The sequence below is a fragment of the Tamandua tetradactyla genome, chromosome 12, assembly GCF_023851605.1.
Source record: "Tamandua tetradactyla isolate mTamTet1 chromosome 12, mTamTet1.pri, whole genome shotgun sequence".
In the NCBI taxonomy this organism is placed as follows: Eukaryota; Metazoa; Chordata; class Mammalia; order Pilosa; family Myrmecophagidae; genus Tamandua; species Tamandua tetradactyla.
In genome coordinates this window covers 71,422,744-71,446,117 of record NC_135338.1, presented here as the reverse complement: position 1 = coordinate 71,446,117, position 23,374 = coordinate 71,422,744, and the positions used below count along the sequence as shown (strand labels likewise).

The window sequence follows — 23,374 nt, the reverse complement described above, 5'->3', positions numbered from 1 at the left end:
TGGCTTCACATGTGAATTCTACCAAACATTTCAGAAAGAATTAGTACCAACCCTGCTCAAACTCTTCACAAAAAATGAAGTGGAGGGAAAGCTACCTAATTCATTCTATGAAGCCAACATCACCCTCATACCAAAACCAGGCAAAGATATTACCAAAAAAGAAAACTACAAACCAATCTCTCTAATGAATATAGATGCAAAAATCCTCAACAAAATTCTAGCAAATCGAATCCAGCAACACATTAAAAGATTTATACATCATGACCAAGTAGGATTCATCCCAGGTATGCAAGGATGGTTCAACATAAGAAAATCAATTAATGTAATACACTGTATCAACAAATCAAAGCAGAAAAATTACATGATCATCTCAATTGATGCAGAGAAGGCATTTGACAAGATTCAACATCCTTTCCTGTTGAAAACACTTCAAAGAATAGGAATATAAGGGAACCTCCTTAAAATGATAGAGGGAATATATGAAAAACCCACAGCTAATATCATCCTCAATGGGGAAAAATTGAAAACTTTCCCCCTAAGATCAGGAACAAGACAAGGATGTCCTTTATCACCACTGTTATTCAACATCGTGTTGGAGGTTCTAGCCAGAGCAATTAGACAAGTAAAAGAAATACTAGGCATCAAAATTGGAAAGGAAGAAGTAAAACTATCACTGTTTGCAGATGATATGATACTATACATCGAAAACCCTGAAAAATCCACAGCAAAACTACTAGAGCTAATAAATGAGTACAGCAAAGTAGCAGGTTCCAAGATCAACATTCAAAAATCTGTAGCATTTCTATACACTAGTAATGAACAAGCTGAGGGGGAAATCAAGAAACGAATCCCATTTACAATTGCAACTAAAAGAATAAAATACCTAGGAATAAATTTAACTAAAGAGACAAAAAACCTATATAAAGAAAACTACAAAAAACTGTTAAAAGAAATCACAGAAGACCTAAATAGATGGAAGGGCATACTGTGTTCATGGATTGGAAGACTAAATATAATTAAGATGTCAATTCTACCTAAATTGATTTACAGATTCAACGCAATACCAATCAAAATCCCAACAACTTATTTTTCAGAAATAGAAAAACCAATAAGCAAATTTATCTGGAAGGGCAGGGTGCCCCGAATTGCTAAAAGTATCTTGCAGAAAAAAAACGAAGCTGGAGGTCTCACGCTGCCGGAGTTTAAGGCATATTATGTTTTGACCACAGTGGTCAAAACAGCATGGTATTGGCATAAAGATAGATATATCGACCAATGGAATCGAATAGAGTACTCAGATATAGACCCTCTCATCTATGGACATTTGATCTTTGATAAGGCAGTCAAGCCAACTCACCTGGGACAGAACAGTCTCTTCAATAAATGGTGCCTAGAGAACTGGATATCCATATGCAAAAGAATGAAAGAGGACCCGTATCTCACACCCTATACAAAAGTTAACTCAAAATGGATCAAAGATCTAAACATTAGGTCTAAGACCATAAAACAGAGGAAAATGTAGGGAGATATCTTATGAAACTTACAATTGGAGGCGGTTTGATGGACCTTAAACCTAAAGCAAGAGCACTGAGGAAAGAAAGAAATAAATGGGAGCTCCTCAAAATTAAACACTTTTGTGCATCCAAGAACTTCATCAAGAAAGTAGAAAGACAGCCTACACAATGGGAGACAATATTTGGAAACGACATATCAGATAAAGGGCTAGTATCCAGAATTTATAATGAGATTGTTCAACTCAACAACAAAAAGACAGCCAATCCAATTACAAAATGGGAAAAAGACTTGAACAGACACCTCTCAGAAGAGGAAATACAAATGGCCAAAAGGCACATGAAGAGATGCTTAATGTCCCTGACCATTAGAGAAATGCAAATCAAAACCATAATGCGATATCATCCCACACCCACCAGAATGGCCATTATCAACAAAATAGAAAATGACAAGTGCTGGAGAGGATGTGGAGAAAGAGGCACACTTATCCACTGTTGGTGGGAATGTCAAATGGTGCAACACTGTGGAAGGCAGTTTGGCGGTTCTTCAAAAAGCTGAATATAGAATTGCCATACGACCCAGCAATACCATTGCTAGGTATCTACTCAGAGGACTTAAGGGCAAAGACACAAATGGACATTTGCACACCAGTGTTTATAGCAGCATTATTTACAATTGCAAAGAGATGGAAACAGCCAAAATGTCCATCAACAGATGAGTGGCTAAACAAACTGTGGTATATACATACGATGGAATATTATGCAGCTTTAAGACAGAATAAACTTATGAAGCATGTAATAACATGGATGGACTTAGAGAACATTATGCTGAGTGAGACTAGCCAAGAACTAAAGGACAAATACTGTATGGTCCCACTGATGTGAACCGACATTAGAGAATAAACTTGGAATATGTCATTGGTAACAGAGACCATCAGGAGATAGAAATAGGGTAAGATAATGGGTAATTGAAGCTGAAGGGATACAGACTGTGCAACAAGACTGGATACAAAAACTCAGAAATGGACAGCACAATACTACCTAATTGTAATGTAATTAGGTTAAAACACTGAATGAAGCTGCATCTGAGGTATAGTTTTTTTTTTCTTTTTTATTTATTTTATTTTATTTTTCTCTCTATTATCGTTTTATTTTTTTTTCTGTTGTCTTTCTATTTCTTTTTCTAAATCGATGCAAATGTGCTAAGAAACGATGAATATGCATCTATGTGATAATATTAAAAATTACTGATTGTATATGTAGAATGGAATGATTTCTAAATGTTGTATTAGTTAATTTTTTTAATTAATAAAAAAAAGAAGGGAAAGTGGAAATGAAAAAACAAGAAAAACAAAATGAAACAGGCATAAGTAAAAATCTGCTCTTTGTTCATAATTTATAACAGCTACCCGTGGCGTAACTGCATTCGATAGCTCAGGCCTGGAGTTGTGTAAAATTTTTGGTGAAAATTTTTGTTTCAGATTGATTTTGCTAAGCTTGTCAGAAGGAAGATCCGCTGTCTACTCAAAGATCTTGTTCTTTTTAAATATTATTTTGGAAGAAAAGAAAGAAACTGTGCTTCTGCCTCTACTGAATTTCATTAATCTCCCAAATTAAAAAACAAACAACTTTAAAGTGTTTTTAGTATTGTTGTCATGTCTCTTGAATTTCAGAAGACCTCTGTATTAATTGGTTATTCTTCTGGAATGCAATATATCAGAAAGAAATGGCTTTTAAAAAGGTAATTTAATAAGTTGCAAGTTTACAGTTCTGAGCCTATGAAAATGTCCAAACTAAGGCACCCAGGGAAAGATAACTTAATTCAAGAAAGGATGAAGGGTCTGAAACACCTCTGTCGGCTGGGAAGGCATATGGCTGGTGTCTGCTGGTCCATGGCTGGTGTCTGCTGGTCCTTTGATTCTGGACCCCATTGCTTTCAGCTTCTGTTCCCATGGAGATTCCTCACTTTGCCCCTCTGGCTGGCATTTATCTCTTGGCTTTCCTTGGCTCTCTCCAGTTTCTAGGCATATGGCAACATCTGCTGGGCACTAAGCATCTCCAAACATCTGTTTCTCTGTTCTCTGAAGCAACCGTTCTCCAAGCGTCTATGTCATCTCTCGTCTCTGTCATTTCTGAGCTTTCTCCAGAATGTTTCCTCTTTTGAAGGACTCCAGTAAACTAATCAAGACCCACCTAGAATGAGTGGAATCACATTTCCATCTAATCAAAAGGTCACACCACATCTCCATAGAGATATTTTAATCAAAAGTTTCCACCTTAGGCACATGAAAAGATGCTCAACTTCCTTGGCTATTAGAGAAATGCAAATCAAAACCACAATGAGATATCATCTCACACCCACAAGAATGGCCTTATCAATAAAACAGAAAACGACAAGTGCTGGAGAGGATGTGCAGAAAGAGGCACACTTATCCACTGTTGGTGGGAATGTCAAATGGTACAACCGCTGTGGAAGGCCGTTTGGTGGTTCCTCAGGAAGCTAAGTATAGAACTGCCATGTGACCTGGCAATACCATTGCTAGGTATCTACTCAGAGGAATGAGGCCAAAGACACAAATGGACATTTGCACACTAATGTTTATAGCAGCATTATTTACAATTGTCAAAAGATGGAAACAGCCCAAATGTCCATCAGTAGAGTGGCTAAACAGGCTGTGGTTTATACATACAATGGAATATTATGCAACTGTAAGACAGAATAAACTTATGAAGCATGTAATAACATGGATGGACCTAGAGAACATTATGCTGAGTGAGACTAGCCAAAAACACAAGGGCCAATACTGTGTGGTCTCACTGATATGAACTAACATTAATGAATGAACTTGGATAATTTCAGTTACGAACAGAGGTCATCAGGAGATAGAAATAGGGTACATATTGGGTAATTGGAACTGAAGGGATACAGATTGTGCAAATAGGACTGATTTTTAAAATTCTGAAATGGATAGCACAATACTACCTAACTGTAATGCAATAATGTTAGAACACTGAATGAAACTTAATGTGAGAATGATAGAGGGAGGAGGGCTGGGGGCACAAATGAAATCAGAAGGAAAGATATATGATGAAGACTGAGATGGTATAATCTAGGAATGTCTAGAGTATATAATGATAGTGAGTAAATGTACAAATTTAAAAATGTTTTGTATGAGGAGGAACAAAGAAATGTCAATAATGCAGGGTGTTGAAAATAGATGGTAATTAATATTTTAAAACTTTAACTTATGTGTGAGACTAAAGCAAAAATGTCTATTTGATAGAAAATTTATATTTTGATTAGTGCATTTCCTAATATAACTTATGTGGACAGCTTAACTGAACACCATAAGTACATGGAACCTTGAGTAGAACATGAGATTTTGTAGGTTTGTCCAGATTGATGCCTCGATGAATTCCAGAAGGAGTTGAACCGGGAATAAAAAAGTATTTGCAAAGTCCCTTTGGGGGAATGGTGAGAAAGGGGGAAAATTCAACTTCCCCATTTGGAGAATTCTTGATATTCTCACAAGCAGTGGGGACAACCAAAGCAATAGGCTGAGCCCCCAATCTTGGGATTTGTTCATATGAAACTTAACCCTGCAAAGGATGGGCTAAGCCTACGTAAAACTAGGCCTAAGAATCACCCCCTCTGAGAACCTCTTGTTGCTCAGATGTGGCCTCTCTCTCTCTCTCTCTCAGCCAACATGACAAGCAAACTCACTGTCCTCCCCCTCTCTACGTGGGACATGACTCCCAGGGGTGTGAAACTTCCTGGCAATGTAGGACAGAAATCCTAGAATGAGCTGGAACTCAGCACCAAGGGATTGAGAAAATCTTCTCGACCAAAAGGGGGAAGAGAGAAATAAGACGAAATAAAGTGTCAGTGGCTGAGAGATTCCAAACAGAGTCAAGAGGTTATCCTGGAGGTTATTCTTATGCATTAGAGATCACCTTTTTAGTAAGGCATAACAGAGAGGCTGGAGGGAACTGCCTGAAAATGTTTTTTATTCCCGGTTCAACTCCTTCTGGAATTCATTGAGGCATCAATCTGGACAAACCTACAAAATCTCATGCTCTACTCAAGGTTCCATGTACTTATGGTGTTCAGTTAAGCTGTCCACATAAGTTATATTAGGAAATGCACTAATCAAAATATAAATTTTCTATCAAATAGACATTTTTTGCTTTAGTCTCACACATAAGTTAAAGTTTTAAAATATTAATTACCATCTATTTTCAACACCCTGCATTATTGACATTTCTTTGTTCCTGTAGAGCTGTGTTCCAGTAGCCATGTTTCTTGAAGATGATTGTATAATGATATAGCTTTTGTAATGTTACTATGTGATTGTGAAAACCTTTTGTCTGATGCTTCTTTTATCTACCTTATGGACAGATGAGTAAAACATATGGATTAAAAATAAATAATAGGGGAACAAATGTTAAAATAAATTAAGTAGATTGAAATGCTAGTGATCAATGAAAGGGAGGGGTAAGGGGTATGGTATGTATGAATTTTTTTCTGTTTATTTCTTTTTCTGAATTGCTGCAAATGTTCTAAGAAATGCTCATGATGATGAATATACAACTATGTGATGGAAAACAAAAAGAATGTTCATATTGTATGTTGATTGGTTTTATTAATTAAAATTAAAAAAGAAAAAAAGTTTCCGCCCTCGGATGGTACAACCGTGGCTCAGTGGCAAGAATTCTCGCCTGCTGAGCTGGAGACTGGGGTTCGATTCCTGGAGCCTGCCTATGCCAAAACTAAAGTTTCTGCTCTACAATACTGAATCAGGATTAAAGAAATGGCTGCCTCCACAAGATAGGATCAGGATTAAACATGGCTTTTCCGGGATACAGGATAGATTCAAACTGGCATAATCTCCTTATTTTAAGATAAATGTAATCAACTTTATTTCACTGTTGCTGACACACTACAGGTGTGTCTCTGGCCTAGAACTCCAGAAATCCAGCAACTATTAGAAGCCTAGAGATCTCTCAACCAATCTATGGGAGAAATTCACATCAACCATAGTAGGCCCATGAGCACAGTGTCAGCCATCTGTTGAAGATGGACAAATCTGACACCTTTAGATGATTATCTCTCCAGATAGTTCTCAGGAGATTTTGTTTAGTTGTGGGGTTTTTTGTCTTTTAAAAAGGGGAATTTAATAAGTTGCTAGTTTACAGTTACAAGGCTGAGAAAATATCCCAATTAACACAAGTCTGTAGAAATGTCCAATCTAAAGGCATCCAGGAAAGATACCTAGGTTCAAGAAGGCTGATGAAGTTCAGGGTTATTCTCTCAAATGAAAAGGCACGTGGCGAACACGGAATCATCTCCTAGCTTCCTCTCCAGCTCCCCAGGAGACGTTTTCCTTCTTCATTTCCAAAAGTTGCTGGCTGGTGGACTCTCTGCTTCCTGGTTCTGTGGCATTCTGAAGCTTTCTCTAAAATACTTCTTTCATAGGATTCCAGTAAACTAATCAAGACGCACTTGAAATGGGTGGAGACTTATCTCCACCTAATCAAGCTTACTACCCACGCTTGAATGAGTCACATCTCCATGGAGATAATCTAATTAAAGTTTCCAATTTACAGTTTTGAATAGGGATTAGAAGAAATGGCTGTCTTTACGAAATGGGATTAGGGTTGAAACATGGCTTTTCAAGGGTACGTAAATCCTTTCAAATCAGCACACACATCTACTAAGTGTACAAAGTGTTCGCTTTAAATTCTTGTCAACACTGAACATTAATTTTTGCCAATCCAATGGGGAAAAGGAATTTCAGTGCTTCGGTCATCATTTCATATGTATTTGGCCATCTGTTTTTCTTCTTCTGTTAACTGGTATTCATAGTTCTTGCCCAAGAATTTTTCTTATTCATTTTATGTGAATAAGAATATGCTTTGTCTGGACATTTGCAAACCAATGTTTATAGCAACATTATTTACAATTGCGAAGAGATGGAGACAGCCAAAATGTCCATCAGCAGACAAGTGGCTAAACAAATTGTGGTATATACATACGATGGAATCTTATGCAGCTCTGTTCAAGCAGCTTCCTGCATTGGAAATGTCTTCCTCTCTCTTCTTTGCCTTGTCAAGTCCCACCATACTCCATGAAGACAGTGATGCTTGAGCTGGGCTCCAGGCCTTCCTACTGAGATGACTCCAGCCTCTCTGCTGACCTCCCTGGATCCCCTGGCTGCCCCATCATACTGTGCTGGCAGCCCTGCTCCGCGGCTGCCGTGGCTTGGGATCTGACTCCCACCGCCGACCTGCCACCCGCCAGCCCCAGGGCCTTGGCTTAGTTTTAATCTCTTGGTACTTCCCCAGAAGAGGCGTAAGTCCCCAGAAGGAACTAATATTCATCTCAAAGGTTTCCAAAGGTAACCTGAACTGGAAATACAAGAGTTATTTTGGCTTTGGGTCAGTGACTCTCATCGATTGATGCCCAAACTGTTACCTCAATTAACCTTACTGTATTTACTCATTGGATCATTACTAGAGACTCCATTATTATAGAACCTTAAAATATGAGAGAGTAGTATAATATAATTTTATAGAGAGAAGAAAACTTTGCAAGAACCAATATAATATATTCTGATTTAAATTTTTGAAAATTCCAGTGTGAGGGATATTTGACATATTAAAAGACCTAAAATATATCTCTGCTTATCTCATCCTTCATAATATATAATATAGTGATATAAAACTACATTTCTCTTTCTGTTTGTGTAAAAGAGAACAGTATTCCTTGAGCTAATATTAAACTGAATTATGAACCTCAAAACAGAAAAGATAGAGTAGTGGCCTGCAGCGGCCACTAGGTGACTATATTGGACCAAAACAGCTTAGTTTTTAGCTAAAGGAAGAATGTGAGGGAGCAGCATCTTGATAAACTGCGGGGATCCAGGGACAGAAAGAGAAAGTGTCATGTGTACTGTTCATGTATTTAAGATGTGGATTAAGTTATAGGGTTCTTTTTCCAATAAAATGCCTAAAAAGTATATTATAGCTAGTGTTAATTTATTTTTTAAAAATAAAAAATTTGGCTATCCCAGGATTTCTCTTGACATTTTGGGCCAGATAATTCTTTTTTGTAGGGAGCTGTCTTTTGCACTGCAGGATGTTTAGCAGCATCACTGGCTTCTACCCATTAGATGCCAGGAGCACCCCTCCACCAGTCAAAAAGTCTCTAAACATTGCCAAATGTCCCCTAGGAGACAAATTGGGAACCACTGAACTATGTAGACAAACCAACAGTATTTAAAATGCAGAAAGCCCTAATTTATATTAAAGAAAATATGCCCAAATATTAATCCAAGTCCTTCCTTTAGCTTTTAATACTTTCTTAGTACAGTAAAAGGAACCCTCATAGGATGTACCATGACAGTTTAATCCTTGGTGAAGAAAGACTGACAAATTACACATAATAACTCCAGAACAGACAGGAGTGTCCTTGTTAATCCAAAGAGAGTTTGGATCAGGAAGGGTCAAAATTTTCCTTATAGGCAAGATATAAACATCACCTTGGATTACATTTTGAAACATCATTAAAATGAATCTATCAATTACACTTGGGAATTTTCCCCTCTTAAATCATCCTATGCCAAGAAACCATAGAATTTCTGGGAAAAAAACTCATTAAGAATTTAAGGTACCTAAAGCATAATTCTCAGGAAACCTAACTTGTAAGTCACAGCTAACTCATCACCCCCAATCATCCCCTGTTACCATGATCCACATTTGTACATGTTCATTTTAGTTAAGTTCAGGAAGAATGAAAATTATCAATGAGAACTCAGCCAGGACAATGTATATTCATGGATTCAAAGAAAATATTTAATCTTGACATTTGTTTGGAATTCTGTTGGTTGTATCAAGCTAAAACCCAGTGTCATTTTTGACTCCTCTGTTAAATCTTCTCAGGTGACACCAAATGATATGATAATGGCTGAACGGCTCTTCGGAATCCTAGCACATGTAGCATCCTCTGAGTTACCCCAGTACCGTCTGATTTCAATTCTGGGTGATGCCAGGTAACCTTTAATTTCTATGGCTTTTACAGAATTATTTTCACATTAGAAAAAAGAAAGAAAAATCCACATACTTAATTGTGCCATTTATTTATCCCATATTTATTTTGTGACTGGCACTATTCAAAATGTTGGGTAAGTAAAAATGAATGAGAAATCCTTGCTCTCATGTGGCTTATAGTCCTATAAATTAAAGATACATGTAAATGATTACTTTATAATATTTCAGGTGCTGTAAGAGAGGGCTTTGGGAGCATAGAAGAGACTAACTGCTTTGGGAGAGAATGGCAGGGAAGGCTTCACTGAGGAGGTGACATTCTACTTAGTTCTTCAGGATTGAAGTTGGAGTGTTTTCGGAACTCCAACTCACTGAAGTGAGACAGTGAGAATGGAGGAGACTGAAAGTTACTTAGCAGGTATCCCTGGCAGCACATGCTGACTAACCGACTGTGAGAATGGTTGGAGGGAGAAAAGTCGAGAACGGTTTATCTGTCCTGATTCAGTTATGGATAATAGAATTTACTCCGGCAAGAGTAAGCAGAAGGAGTTTGCTTTAAGAAATCAGATGTCCATAAAATCATTGGAAGGATTAGGGGAGCAGTCTCTAGTCTGGACCTCCAGAGATAACTCCCAGAATGATATCACAGAACCAACCCACCAAGGAAAGTGCCACTTTTGCTAGATTCAGGGAGCTGGGAAATCAGCAGATTGTTGTCCCAACTGCCATCTCCAGGATCATACCATGGTAACTACCTTGGGAATCAACAAATTCCTACCCAGTCCCTCAGAATTTGGTTCAAGAGTCATGTTGCTCTACTGTAATTTACACTATTCAGTATCTTGTGTACCATTTCCACCTCCTCACTTAACGTGGTTCTAAATTCAAGTCTTGCCCGAAGTATATCTGATTATGGAATCTAATCACATCTAGAACCAATGAAACTACTCTGGAAAAATAACTTGAGAGAGTTACTCCTACAAAATGAACAGTGAATATAAGAAAGAAGCACACAATAAATTCAAGAAATGATGATGTGGAAAGAAAATCAGTGAAAATTATGGTTGCCTAAATAAAAAACACAATATATAATGAAATACAGAATGTTTAATGTGCAAATGCCAATAACAACAAAAAAGTGGAAATATCAGTGAAAATAGAATTCATGGTATTAAAAAGTGCAATTCGGTGGGCCATGGTGGTTCAGTGGTAGAGTTTTTGCCTGCCATGCCGGAAATTCAGGTTCGATTCCTGGTCGATTGCCTGCCCATGTGAAAAAAAAAAAAAGAAAGAAAAAGTACAATGCACCAAAAAAGGTAATAGTTTGAAATTTAGCATAACCGAGCTCACAGCTTCTAAATATAGCAGTAAAATACAAGTTTATACTAACAACTTCACAATTATTGTGGTAAATATTAGTATAGCTCTCTCAGAAATCAGTAGATCAAATTAATAAGCAGATCAAATAAGAAAGAATATAGAGGATTAAAATTAGCACAGCTTATCAAATACATGTATTTATATTTTTATTCCCAGTTCAGAAAAAAACAACGCATACTGTATTCAAACATCTATGAAATGTCTATAAAATTTGAACATGTATGGAAGTCAAAGATAATCTCCTTGTGTTTCAAAATTATGCTTATGCAGTCCACATTCCCTAGTATAATAAAATTAGAAAATAATGAGTTTAGGAAAGCCAAAAACTTCATCACCTGGAATTAGAAACAAGAGAAGCAAGTTCCCATAAAACAGAATACAAGAGACTTTTAAACTTCAAAGAGAATTTTTTACCTCACTTAAAGTTATAAGTGTGGAACTTTTAAAACATCAAGATGAATTTGTGGGGAAAACCTAAAAGTTTGGCTATATATATATATAGTATAATAAACAGGATTCTTATATACAATTGGTAATAATGAAATTCAATGCAACTCTTTTCACAGCAGTTTGGCAACACCTAACAAGTTTTAAATGAATACACCATTTAAGTTAATAATTTCACTTAAAGGGATTTATTCTACAGGTTAATTTTTTACATGAGCCACAAATATATAAGCAGAAGGATTTTCAATGCAACCAGTGTTTATAATAACAAAAATCTGAAAATGTACTACATGTCTATCAATAGAGGACCAATTCCTTGCAGCTTTAAAGGCAATTAGATGTACTGATATAAACAGTCTTTAAGATATCTTCAAAAATAAAAAATACAGGTATAGAACAATTGTATATTATATTTCAATTTGTGAGAGATGGTGCTTGTATTTTAGAAAGATGCTTGTATAATTTCAATTTAATGAATTTTTGTTAATCTGATTAATTTAATTTGATTTCTTTTTTCTAATGATTGCCTTGAGGAGTTTAACTAAGGGCACTGGTGTTTAGAGTGGATAGAAACTTAATTTTCATTACATAACTGTATGTGCTGCTTGAATTTTTCTTTTGGTTTTTGTTCTGTTTTGTTTTCGACTTTCTGGTTTTTTTTTTTTTGGTTGTTGTTGTTTTGTTTGTTTTGTTTTATTTTGTTTTTTCATGGGCAGGCACTGGGAATCGAACCCAGCTCTCTGGCATGGTAAGCAAAAATCTGCCACTGAGCCACCACTGTACCACCCTCTACTGTATTTTTTACTTTTCTTAAAAAGGATTTTTAACCTTTTTGTGCTAAAGAGGAAATTAAAATTGAAATAATAAACCACATATAAATGAATTTGACAAGTAGAACACTATATGTCAAAACCTGTGAGACATGATCAAAACTATACTGAGAGGAAATTATTTATCTTTAAATATATTTATTCAAAAATAAGAAAGATTAAAAAGTAATGAGTGAGGCATTCAAGTAAAAAATCTAGAGAAACACTAAAGTTAAACAAAATTAAATGTAAGAAATTTATAAAGAACAGCAACTTTTAAAGAAATTAGAATTTTAAAAAGAATAGTTGACTGGTAAGAGCAAAATTTGACTCTTTATAAAGACTATCTACCAAGAAAATCCAAGAGCTCAACTATTAAGCTTTTTGTTTGTTTTATTATGGCAATTATTCCTTTTTATTATTGGAGCGCTTTTAAGGTTTATAGAAAAATTATGCAGAAAACACAGAATTCGCATATACCCTACCACCAAACCACCACACACACATTCTTTCCTATTACTGACTCTTCGCATTAGTGTGGTACTTCTCTTACAATCAATGAAACAATATTACCTATTGTCCATTAGAATTCACAGTGTGATGTACAGATCTGTAGTGTTTTTTCTTTTTCATTTTTGTTCTGGTAATATATATAGAAATTTACCCAAATTTTCCCATTTTAACCACTTTCAAATACAAGATTCAGTGGTATTAACTGTATTTCCAATGTTGTGCGACCATTACTACCATCCATTACCAGAAGTTTTTCGTCACTCTAAATAGAAACTCTGTACCAATTAAGCATTAACTCCCAAAATCCCTAACCCTGACCTGGCCTCCCTGGGCTCCCCAGGTAACCTGTATTCTAGTTTCTGACTCTTTGAATTTGTATATTCAAATTATTTCTATTACTATTAAATTTTTAGACCAAATCAGAATATACAAGGAGACAAGATACTGAATCAACATACAAAATACTAACATTTCCTATGCCAATAATAAATTATTGAAATTGTACTAGAAAATACATCCCCATTATAGACAATTAAAATCTATAAAATATCAGAGAATGCGCTTGACAAAAAATAGCCATGAAGTGAACAATGAAATTAAGTATAAGAAAGAAGTCTTAAAAATGGAAAGATGTACAATATTAATAGTTCCCAAGATTTATTATAAAGATGTCAATTTATTAAAAATTAAATCACAAATTTACTAAGTTCCCCATCAGATATCTCAGTGTGATTTCTTAGCAAACTGAACAAGCTGAATTTTGCACTTGCTTCAGAAGACATTCATCATCCCAAGTTTATGAAACTGTTCTATTGTACTGTCTAATACCTTCATAAAATTTGAAAACATGTAGCTCACAAAACTTTATAAAAGTTTTGTCCAATTTAAGCATCATAAACAAAATCAGAAGACATGTACAGACAGGGAGAATATATTTGTTACATATTTAACAAATTTTTAATGAACTCCTGCAAATTTAGTAAGAAAAAGACAGCTAACCTGATAGAAAAACAAGGCAAAGGATATGAATAGATAATAACAAGAACTACAGATGGCAAATCAAAAATCAAACTCACTTATAATAAGAAAAGTGCACATTAAATGAAATAATGCCATTTTTGCCAATTAGATTGATATAAAGTTTAAAACCTAGTATTAATGTCAAGAGATTGTTAGGATTCAGGGCAATACGTTTTTGATGGAAATATACCTTGAAGATTTGAGGGGAAAGGTGATTTGAAAATATTTATCCGAATTTAAAGCATGCATATTTTTTTACCTAACAGTTCTAGTATTAAGAATATATCCTGTTGAAATACTCATATATGTGCACAGAAGATTTATATTCAAATTTAAATATCCATTGCTTTATTGTTTATAGTAGCCAAATTTGGAAAATAACTAAATGCCTATTAGTAAGGAAAGCTAATTAAATCATTATAGTTGTACATTATGGGTTTTGTATCTATTATGATGCTATCTACATTAGTAGATATGATTGTAGTGAATATGACTTAACGGAGGGAAAATACTGAGATAGGTCTCCTGTTCTGACATTAATTTTGGATCAAATTCAGATTAATTGAATAAAATAAGGCACAAAAAGTTATTTATACTATGACCCCATGATATTATTTAAAACAACAAAGGGAAGGTGGGCATGTATAAATATGGAGACATAGAAAGGAAATTGAAAATGCCTGTAAGCATATGGATATTAGGAGTGGTAGTAGAGGTAAAAAAAAAACAGTGGTTTTCAAATTTTACTCTGTATTTATCTGTACACCTTGAAACTTTTCAGTGAAAATGTATTGGACTTCTGCTTCTAGAATGGTAGGTTACATTATTTTGACCCTCCCTTGTGTTAAAAGCAACAAAAAATACTGGATAAGATAAAATAACTTCTCCATAAAAGTACTGAAGCACTGACAAGATACAACAATTTCCAGGCCGAGTTCTATGGCAAAATGAAAACATTGAGAAGTAAGGTGAGCAGAGAGGCTGAGTTTACCCTGTAGGCATTCCAGGTAAAGTTAAATTTTGGTTTTACTAGCTGCAACCAATGGGAAGAATAAAAGTCAAAGCCTGGGCCCATGTGAAGTGGCAAATACAGATTGAGAACTTCGCAAGATTAAGCTAGAACCCCCGAGAGCGTCAGGGTAAGGGTGTGTCAGAAACCTCCCCTTTCTCCCTACTCCCAGAATTTTCCAAGGAAGGTTGTCTTGGTATCAGCAGAACGGGGGCGGGATGGGGGCGAGGGTGAGACACTACATTGTCCCTAAGAAGTTAAAACCAAAAGCTAATCCTTATATAGATTTACAGCCTGAATTCCTAACACTTGGCTAGTGTGAAATAACATCAAAGCTAAAATATTTGTATCTCTGGTACCACCTTTATAGTCGGTGGTAACATCTCTGCGGAGGAAGTTACTTTCATCCTGTCTCAAAGTATCCATATGGATAATCTTTTTGTTTGACCTTTAAGAAGTTTCTTTTTTTGTTAGAGAAGTTGTAGGTTTACAGAAAAATCATGCAGAAAATACATAGTTCCTATTCCCCCTACAATATTCCCTATTAATAGAATTTTGCATTAGTTTGGTACCTTTGTTGGAATGGTTGAAACACCATTATTCTAACTATGCTATTAACTATAGTCCATAGTTTATATTAGGGTTCACAGTTTGTGTTCTGTGAACATATACACAACCTAAAATTTCCTCTTTTAACTATATTATGATACATATCCACTTCATTGATGGTGGTTATACTCATAATGTTGTGCTACCATTACCAACATCCATTAGCAAAACTTTTCCCTCACCCCCAGAAGAAATTTTTACCAATTAAGCATTAACTCTCTGTGCCCTAGCCCTACTCTGGCACCTGAAGATCTGACTTATATTTTCTAACATTATGAATTTGCTTAGACTTATACCTTTTTAATGCAGTTTTATTGAGATATGTTCACACACTATAGAAACCATCTGAAGTATATAATCATTGGCTCACAGTATCATCACACAGTTGTGCCGACATCCCCATGATCAAATTTAGAACATTTTCATTACTCCAGAAAAGAAATAAAAATTAAAAAGAAAACCCAAATCATCCCATACTCCTTATCCCCATCATTGGCCCATAAGTTTGGTATAATATATTTATTACTATTGATGAAACAGTACTAAATATTACTGTTAACTATAGTCCATAGTTTGCAATAGGTATATTTTCCCCTAATACTCTATTATTAACTCCTTGTAATAGTATCATACATTTGCTTTAGTTCATGAAAGAACGTTTTTGTATTTGTACAATTAATCATGGACATTGTCTGCCACAAGATTCACTGTGTTATACATTCCCAAGTTTTTAACCTCCAGTTTTCCTCTGGCGACATGCATGACTCTAAACTTCCTCTTTCCGCCATACTCATACACCATTTAGCACTGTTAATTATTCTTATAATATTGTGCTACCACCAACCCTGCCCATTTCCAAACATTTATGTTCAACCTAGTTAAAAATTATGCACTTATTAAGCAAACACTCCCCATTCTTTAACCTCATTCTATATCCTGGTACCCTGTATTCTATGTTTTATGCCTCTGAGTTTATGTATTATAATTAGTTCATATCAGTGAAATCATACAATACTTGTCCCTTTGTATCTGACTTTGTACTAGTTTGCTAGCTGCTGGAATGCAACACACCAGAGATGGATTGGCTTTCAATAAAAGGGGATTTATTTAGTTAACATGTAGTTCTTCAGAGGAAAGGCAGCTAACTGTCAACTGAGGTTCTTGCTTACATGGGAAGGCACAGGGTGATCTCTGCTGGCCTTCTCTCCAGGCCTCTGGGGTCCAGTAACTTTGCCCGGGGTGATTCCTTTCTGCATCTCCAAAGGCCTGGGCTGAGCTGCGAGTACTGAGATGAGGTATGCTGAGCTGCTTGGGCTGTGCTATGTTGAGCTCTCTCATTTAAGCACCAGCCAGTTAAATCAAACATCATTCACTGCAGCAGGCACACCTCCTAGCCGACTGCAGATGTAATCAACAACAGATGAGGGTCACATTCCATTGGCTCATATCCACAGCAATAGAACTAGGTACCTTCACCTGGCCAAGTTGACACCTGAATCTAACTACCACAGACTGATTTCACTTAACTAATGTCCTAAAGGTTCATCCTTGTTGCATGCTTTAGGACTTCATTTCTTCTTATTGCTGAGTGATATTCCATCATATGTATATACCACATTTTGTTTATCCATTCATCTTTTGATAGACACATGAGTTGTTTCCATCATTTGGCAATTGTGAATAATGCCACTATTAACATTGATTTGCATCCCTACTTTCAGATCTCCTGGGTATATCCTGAGTAGCATTATTGCCATGTTGTATGGCAACTCTATACTTAACCTTCCCAAGGAACCACCAAACCATTCTCTGAAGCAACTGTACCATTTTATTTTTCCAGTAGCAGTGAGTAAGTGTTTCAGTTTCTCCTGTGGATAACTTTTAAGGACAATAACCATACACACACACACATACAAAAATAATAATCCAAGCGTACAAGGAAATAAGGCACCATGCAAAAGGATCAATAGGAAAAAAAAATCATAGAAACAGACCCACAAAAACTTTATATATTGGCATTATCACTCATAGATTTTGTAATGACTATGTGCAGTATATATCTCATGATTTAAAAGCTTTCCTATTCTGTGGAGAAAATAGAAAAATTTTAAATGTGATCCAGTAGATCTGAAAGGAAACCAAAGAAATGTTCTATAAATGAAAAATACAATACATGAAACTTAATGGAGAGGTTTAACAGCAGATTAGGTAGGTTAAAAGAGAATCAGTATGGTGTACGTGTGGTTCAATGATAGAATGCTCACCTTTCACGTGGGAGACCCAGGTTCGATTCCCAGACCATGTACACCCCCCCCCCAAAAAAAAGAGAATCAATAAGCGGAAGATAGTCTAAAGAAAATGTATCTGTGCGTTTTTGTAATCTAAAAAAATTAAGAAAATAAATGTAGATAAAGATCTATATGTTACTCACTTTACTATGCAAAAGTAAAAAAGCAATAATATCTAAATGTCCAATAAATGTAACTGATTAGGTAAATTGTGATATGTATCATATTGAATTTAATTCATTTGTTAAAATTATTAAATTTAATGACATAGAAAATGCCTATGTAATAGTAAATGAAAACAGTATAACAATTGGATATATTGAGTATAATCTTAACATTTTTCAGGAATTTTTGGAAAAAAAATGCATCAAATATTACCAGGGTTCTTGATTTACATAGAAGGATGGGTGATTTTTTTCTGTTTCAAAATTTGTACTCTCAAATTTTTCTGAAATGATTATGTTATACTTTTAAATCAGAAAAAAAATATTTTAAAGATAAATTCCTCTTCTCCCAGTCTTCAGTTCACAGTCAAGTAGTGGTAATGCTTCAGACCTTTAGTGGTAGAAACCAGAAAGTAACCTTCATGGAGGATGAATTGCAGTCCTCTGGAATCCTGGCCTTATGGCCCGTAAGCATTACTACGAGCACTGTGTATCTCCTTCTTCATAGTCACATGAGGCATTCTCTTTGATTTACCTTCTACCTGGATCTTGTCCTGATATGCTTAAGTTAGAGGTTTTGGAGTGGGGGTGGGAGGTTGTTTATTTTGTTTTATTTGCCTAAACTTAAACCAGTATCCCATTCCATTTTCTAGCTATGAGTAATGCTACTGAGCTGCATAATGGAATTATGAACTATTTGTGTGATTTATAAGAGGTAATTAACATACATTTTATGAGATATAAAGACATTTTAACTGGGTTGTTTTGTGCTTTGTAATTTTATTTTTGTACTGGTTTTTTTTAAGATAGAGTTTTTCCACTGTAGAAATGCTTGAAGCATTTTATGTTGATGATTAGTAGTTATGAAACAAAAGAATTAGGCCAAGTAGCTTAATTAGTAGAATGATTGGGGTACTGAATGGAGCTCAAATAAGTAATAAACTCAAACACTTAAAACCAATGTTAAAAAAAAAAACATATGCTCCCCTCTAAAGTCAATAGAAAGTTGACATATTTCATTCAGTTTGATAAATAACTCTAAATCTCTTTACTGTCTTTCTACAGGAAGAAGCATTTCCGGTATCTGCTAGATACAAAAGGGAAAAAATCTGGTATTGTCAATGAAGAAAATAATGACAGTAAAAGACTTGTAGGAGAAAACACAAATCGTGCTACACTAAATTATACCACAAGAGAATTTTATAATGAAAAATTGGAGGTAAAACTATTAATCTTTGGAATCTAGTGCCTGGATATGTTCTACATGGTTTGGAATTTGGAGTCTGTACATTTTATCCTTAGTCATTTCAGAGAACTTTTTTATTCTGGAATGTTGGTCAGTCTTATATGCAAGGCCAGAGACAGTAGGCACCAAGGTATTAGGAAGGAGTAGAACCCTGAGATTTATTTCAATAGAAAAAATGTTTAAAAGAAATTTATAACAGTAACTTGCCTTATGAAGCCCACTGGAATATTGTGGGATAAAAAGAAATAAGTATACATCTCCATGATGGGTTAGGGCAAAAGAGGCAGCTGTAATGTGCTCTTAGTAGGTCCGTTCTGGACAGGCAGAATAAGTTGGCCTGGCAGATACCTGATAAGTTATAGGGTATGCTGCATGAAGATGAAGAGTAATTGGCTTGGAGGAGAAAGAAATGATGAAGTAAAAATCCTTTCAAACAGTTACTAAATTAAGTGTTATTGTATCAGAAACATACTGCATTTACATGTTTATAAAAAACTAATGGAAGAAATTATAGCAGGAAAATTTAAAACACCAAAAATTATACTTTGTCAATTACGAAAAGTTTTATTTGTATTATATTTAAATTATTTAACAAAATATATCAGTTTAAAAAGGTATTTTCATTTTTCTTATCCCTAAATTACTATTAAAAAATTCTTCCAGTCTTAATACTCAAACATTCCCTTGTTTTTATTTTTTCATTCAAAATATTGTTTTAAGAAATTTAAAAAAATCTATGTGATAGCATTCATTAAATATGGCCTGTGCCTTTAATTTATTAATATGCTCTTTATTACTTGCAATAAATGCATTGCTCATTATATAATACTGATCATTTTAATTACAGGCCCCTAGTAATTTACACCTGTCCTTCTTCTAGTAGTCCCTATATAGCCTAGATTAACTGAGTGTTGAAGGGGAGCAGCTAACTGCGTTTCTCATCAACAAAATAACAGTGCTGGTAACTAAGTCTCATGAGATTCATGGGAAAAGTAGCCACCGGGAACCATTTGTTGTTTATCACTCATCAAAATCTGAACATGTTTTTATGATTAGTTAACCCTGTGACCTTTTTAGCGCATGAAATAAGTCAGTTATATTGAACTCTAAATAATGAGTGACTAGTTAAAGAAATCTTATATGTTGTAAGAAGATTTCCAAAATATTCCAAGTAGTTAAATCTATTGTCTCATTGGCATTTATTATTTTCTTCTTCAATGATATGAATTGTTTCCCTTATATATATATTTGATCTATTCCATTCATTTTCTCTATATATTATGACTGAATAGTTTTTCCATGATAGTGCCTTGATATACCCCAAAGGATGTGTTGAATTTTGCATTAAACAAAATGATTTTATTTTACCCTCTGTGATGAAATTGGGGGCGAATGCCTGGCTATCCTCTGGCCCAAAATTTCCCCTGTTACATTTGGAACTCGGTTTCCTTTTGCAGTCTCCCAGACCCTAAAGTTGAATGGAGGCCTTGTTTCTTTTGAAAGCCAAGCTCTGGGTCCCACCCAGTCTTGTATTCCCCTTCTTCCTTGTATACTTTTTCCCAACTTTGTCCAAATGTTTCTGTGGTGAAAGAGCTGCATTTAATACGAGATCATGATCCCAGCTACTCAAGCTCATAATCAGAGGATATAGTTGAAGAGAATAATGAAAGAATTGTCATGTAGCACCTGCAAACACTTCTGTTTGTTCAGTTTTGGATTAATAATTTCAAGTTTTGGAATTGCTTTTGTGGCTTTCCATATAAATGATACAAATTTCTCACGCGCAATGACATGGATTGCTTCTGGCATTGTTTTTTTCCACATTACTGGCAGAATACTCTTTAATGAAGTGTGCCGGAAGTCAGAGGAATTCACCATTTCCAACTAGAAGATTTATTAAGTCAGTTTAGGGTACCGTTCTATGTTTTTCTATAACAGAGACTGAATTCATAATATGGGTATTTAAAATATGTATATGGATATTAACTGACCTGATACTAATTAAAATAGTAGCCTGATACATTTATCACTTAGAGCCAATAAATCTGCACACTCAGCTGACTTGTGTCCACTAGACTACCTAACTCAGGTAGGAGGAAGTCTACCAAAGGTGAAATAGCATTCTGAGGTTCCAGTAAAGAAACACGTTTGCTAGCAGAGCTGCCCCACAAACAGGAGTGGTCTGGGAAATGTTGAGCTCCTACTACTCTCTTTACTTACACAGGCTCTTTGACAAGAGGTCTAGGAAAGTGTTCCTGTGCTGAGGAGTGGGTGGGGGTGGAGGCTGCTACATCAGAATCGATTGTTTTCAATTTCTCTGGTTCAGCTAACTGTTGCTTTTGCTTTTGGATTAATTTTAACTTAATGAAAAAATCTATTTTTCTAACAGGAAATAAAGGAAAAAAAGAAATTTTGCAAGATGTATATAGAGGACCTAGTGAAGGAAGCTACAGAAATCAACATGAAAAATGAGGCTTTGCAGAAGCTTTGGCCACAGATGTTCATTGAGCTTGTTAGGGATGCAGTCATAGAAATCCGCAATAAAAACTCATATATGAAGCTCTGCCTACAGCAGATAACTGACCAAAAATAGAAATGGCTTATATTTACAGTTGATTTTAGCAGGTTTTTTTTTGAATGTTGACAATATAAAGGATAAACATTAAAATAACTCCCAAATGACACTGTGCTTCAAACTAGAAAGACTAGCATCAAAGCATCATTGCCTGCTGTTTTCATAGTTAAAGTTCAGAATGAAAGAAGGAAAGAGGGAGAAGGGGAGGAACAGTTTTTAGAGATGGCTTGGGTCTTGCATAGGCACTGCATCTGCATTTCTTGCTTTTATTGGCCCCGCTGGTATAGCCCACAGCACGTCATGTTTGCTCTATGGTTCAGGAAGAGTTGCTTCTACTCAATTTCAACTGATAATTTTCAGTTATTTGTAGTTTTATTTCTGCCATGATTTCAAAAGCCGAAAAATCTGTCCTTTTTTATGAGCAAAGAATAAACTTATTAATAAATTGCTAAAGAAAACAAAATGTGTTTGCCTCCTTAATCCAGTCAGAAGTACCACATTTATTGTATGTTCCTTTTTAGTTGGGTAAGATCCCTGCTGTTTACTTAAATGAGAGGAGGTCCTATTCTTCTAGGGATGCATCCGCAGAACACCAGAAGGTCCTGAAGGTTTTAGTATAGGTGGAAATATGAAAATGAGTCAAAACTGGGATAGGAAGAAAATCCTTCAAGGAATGTTGCAAAAGTAAAATGTAATTACAAATCAGTGAGTCTGGTTCCCTGAAAAGTGTTTAGCTCTCAGGCTCTTTTTTTCAGCTAGACATGTATTCCTGTACCTCAGAAGTATTAGGAATGCATGGGTGAAAGGAAACTTGACTAATTCCATTTGAAGTTCAAACAGGTAACAAAATGCGAGCAAGAGTTTTACCTAGCTCATGTTGGTGAGGAGGATGGTTGAGGCTGATTACCATAGCTACAGATGATACAACTTCAGGAAAACAATCTTAGAGGTCATTAAATAGGAATTCTCCAATTGGCTCAGCTTTTATCTAGTAACTATTAAGGTAGCAGGATCACCAGGATGGGAGAAAACAAGAAGTTATAAAGCAGAAAAGTCGTACAGAGATGGTAGAAAGGAAGCTGAGTGAGCTGCTTTTTAGTTCTAAGAAAGGTCCCTATCTTTAAGAATTGTTGTTTACCCTCCTGCAAGAGGGAGTGTTTAAGTTAAGTAGGTTAGCGTGATGTTTCAGAATTTGGCCTTTTAAGTTCATACTGTCCTGAGTTAGTATCTAGGCCCTTAAGCAACCACTTGTGATTCATCTAAACCAGAGTTTCCACTAGAGCTACCACTTAGGTGTAAGGATCAAATGAGATAAAGTGTGCAAAGCATTTAATAATGCTTGTTACACAGCAAGCAGCCCATAAACGAAGCTGTTATTATTGTTTGGGGAGTAAGTTGAACCACAATCTTTGTGCCCCAGGACGGAAGGAGTGTTGTTTGATGATCCTTCAGACTCTAAGTGGGATCATGGACCAGCTCTCATCTTGGTGGGAGAGAATGTCCAGGGGTTTATATCTTGTGTGGGATAGAAATTAGATTCCCGCCTTGAGAGTGATAGAAGAAAGCCAAGAATATCTTGGCCTTGGTTCACGTAAGAACTTGTGATTTCCTCAGGGTTATGGGGAACTGTTTGCTTGCTCTTATTTTTACCAGTGAGTGGCAACGTTGTTAATAGTAATCTGTCTAGTTTCCTGCATGCTGCTTTTCCTCCCCAGCTCTCCCATTCCCACGGGTGAAAACGCTTCACCCTCACATAG

General features: G+C 35.6%; 1 protein-coding gene across 10 annotated transcripts in view; it reads left to right on the top strand.

Moving 5' to 3' along the window:
- LRRC49 (leucine rich repeat containing 49) overlaps nucleotides 1-22,065 on the top strand; it is a 232,375-nt gene extending 210,310 nt beyond the window's left edge. For 9 of the 10 annotated variants that reach the window (XM_077123900.1, XM_077123902.1, XM_077123899.1 and 6 more), the window contains 3 exons: nucleotides 9,453-9,562; nucleotides 18,862-19,015; nucleotides 21,432-22,065. In XM_077123900.1, the coding sequence (XP_076980015.1) occupies nucleotides 9,453-9,562; nucleotides 18,862-19,015; nucleotides 21,432-21,635 (468 nt within the window). In that variant the 3' untranslated portion in view covers nucleotides 21,636-22,065. Of the gene's footprint in view, nucleotides 1-9,452; nucleotides 9,563-18,449; nucleotides 18,493-18,861; nucleotides 19,016-21,431 lie in introns of those variants that run through there. The other variant, XM_077123904.1, reaches the window with a different exon arrangement.
- The last annotated feature ends 1,309 nt before the right edge of the window (nucleotides 22,066-23,374 follow it).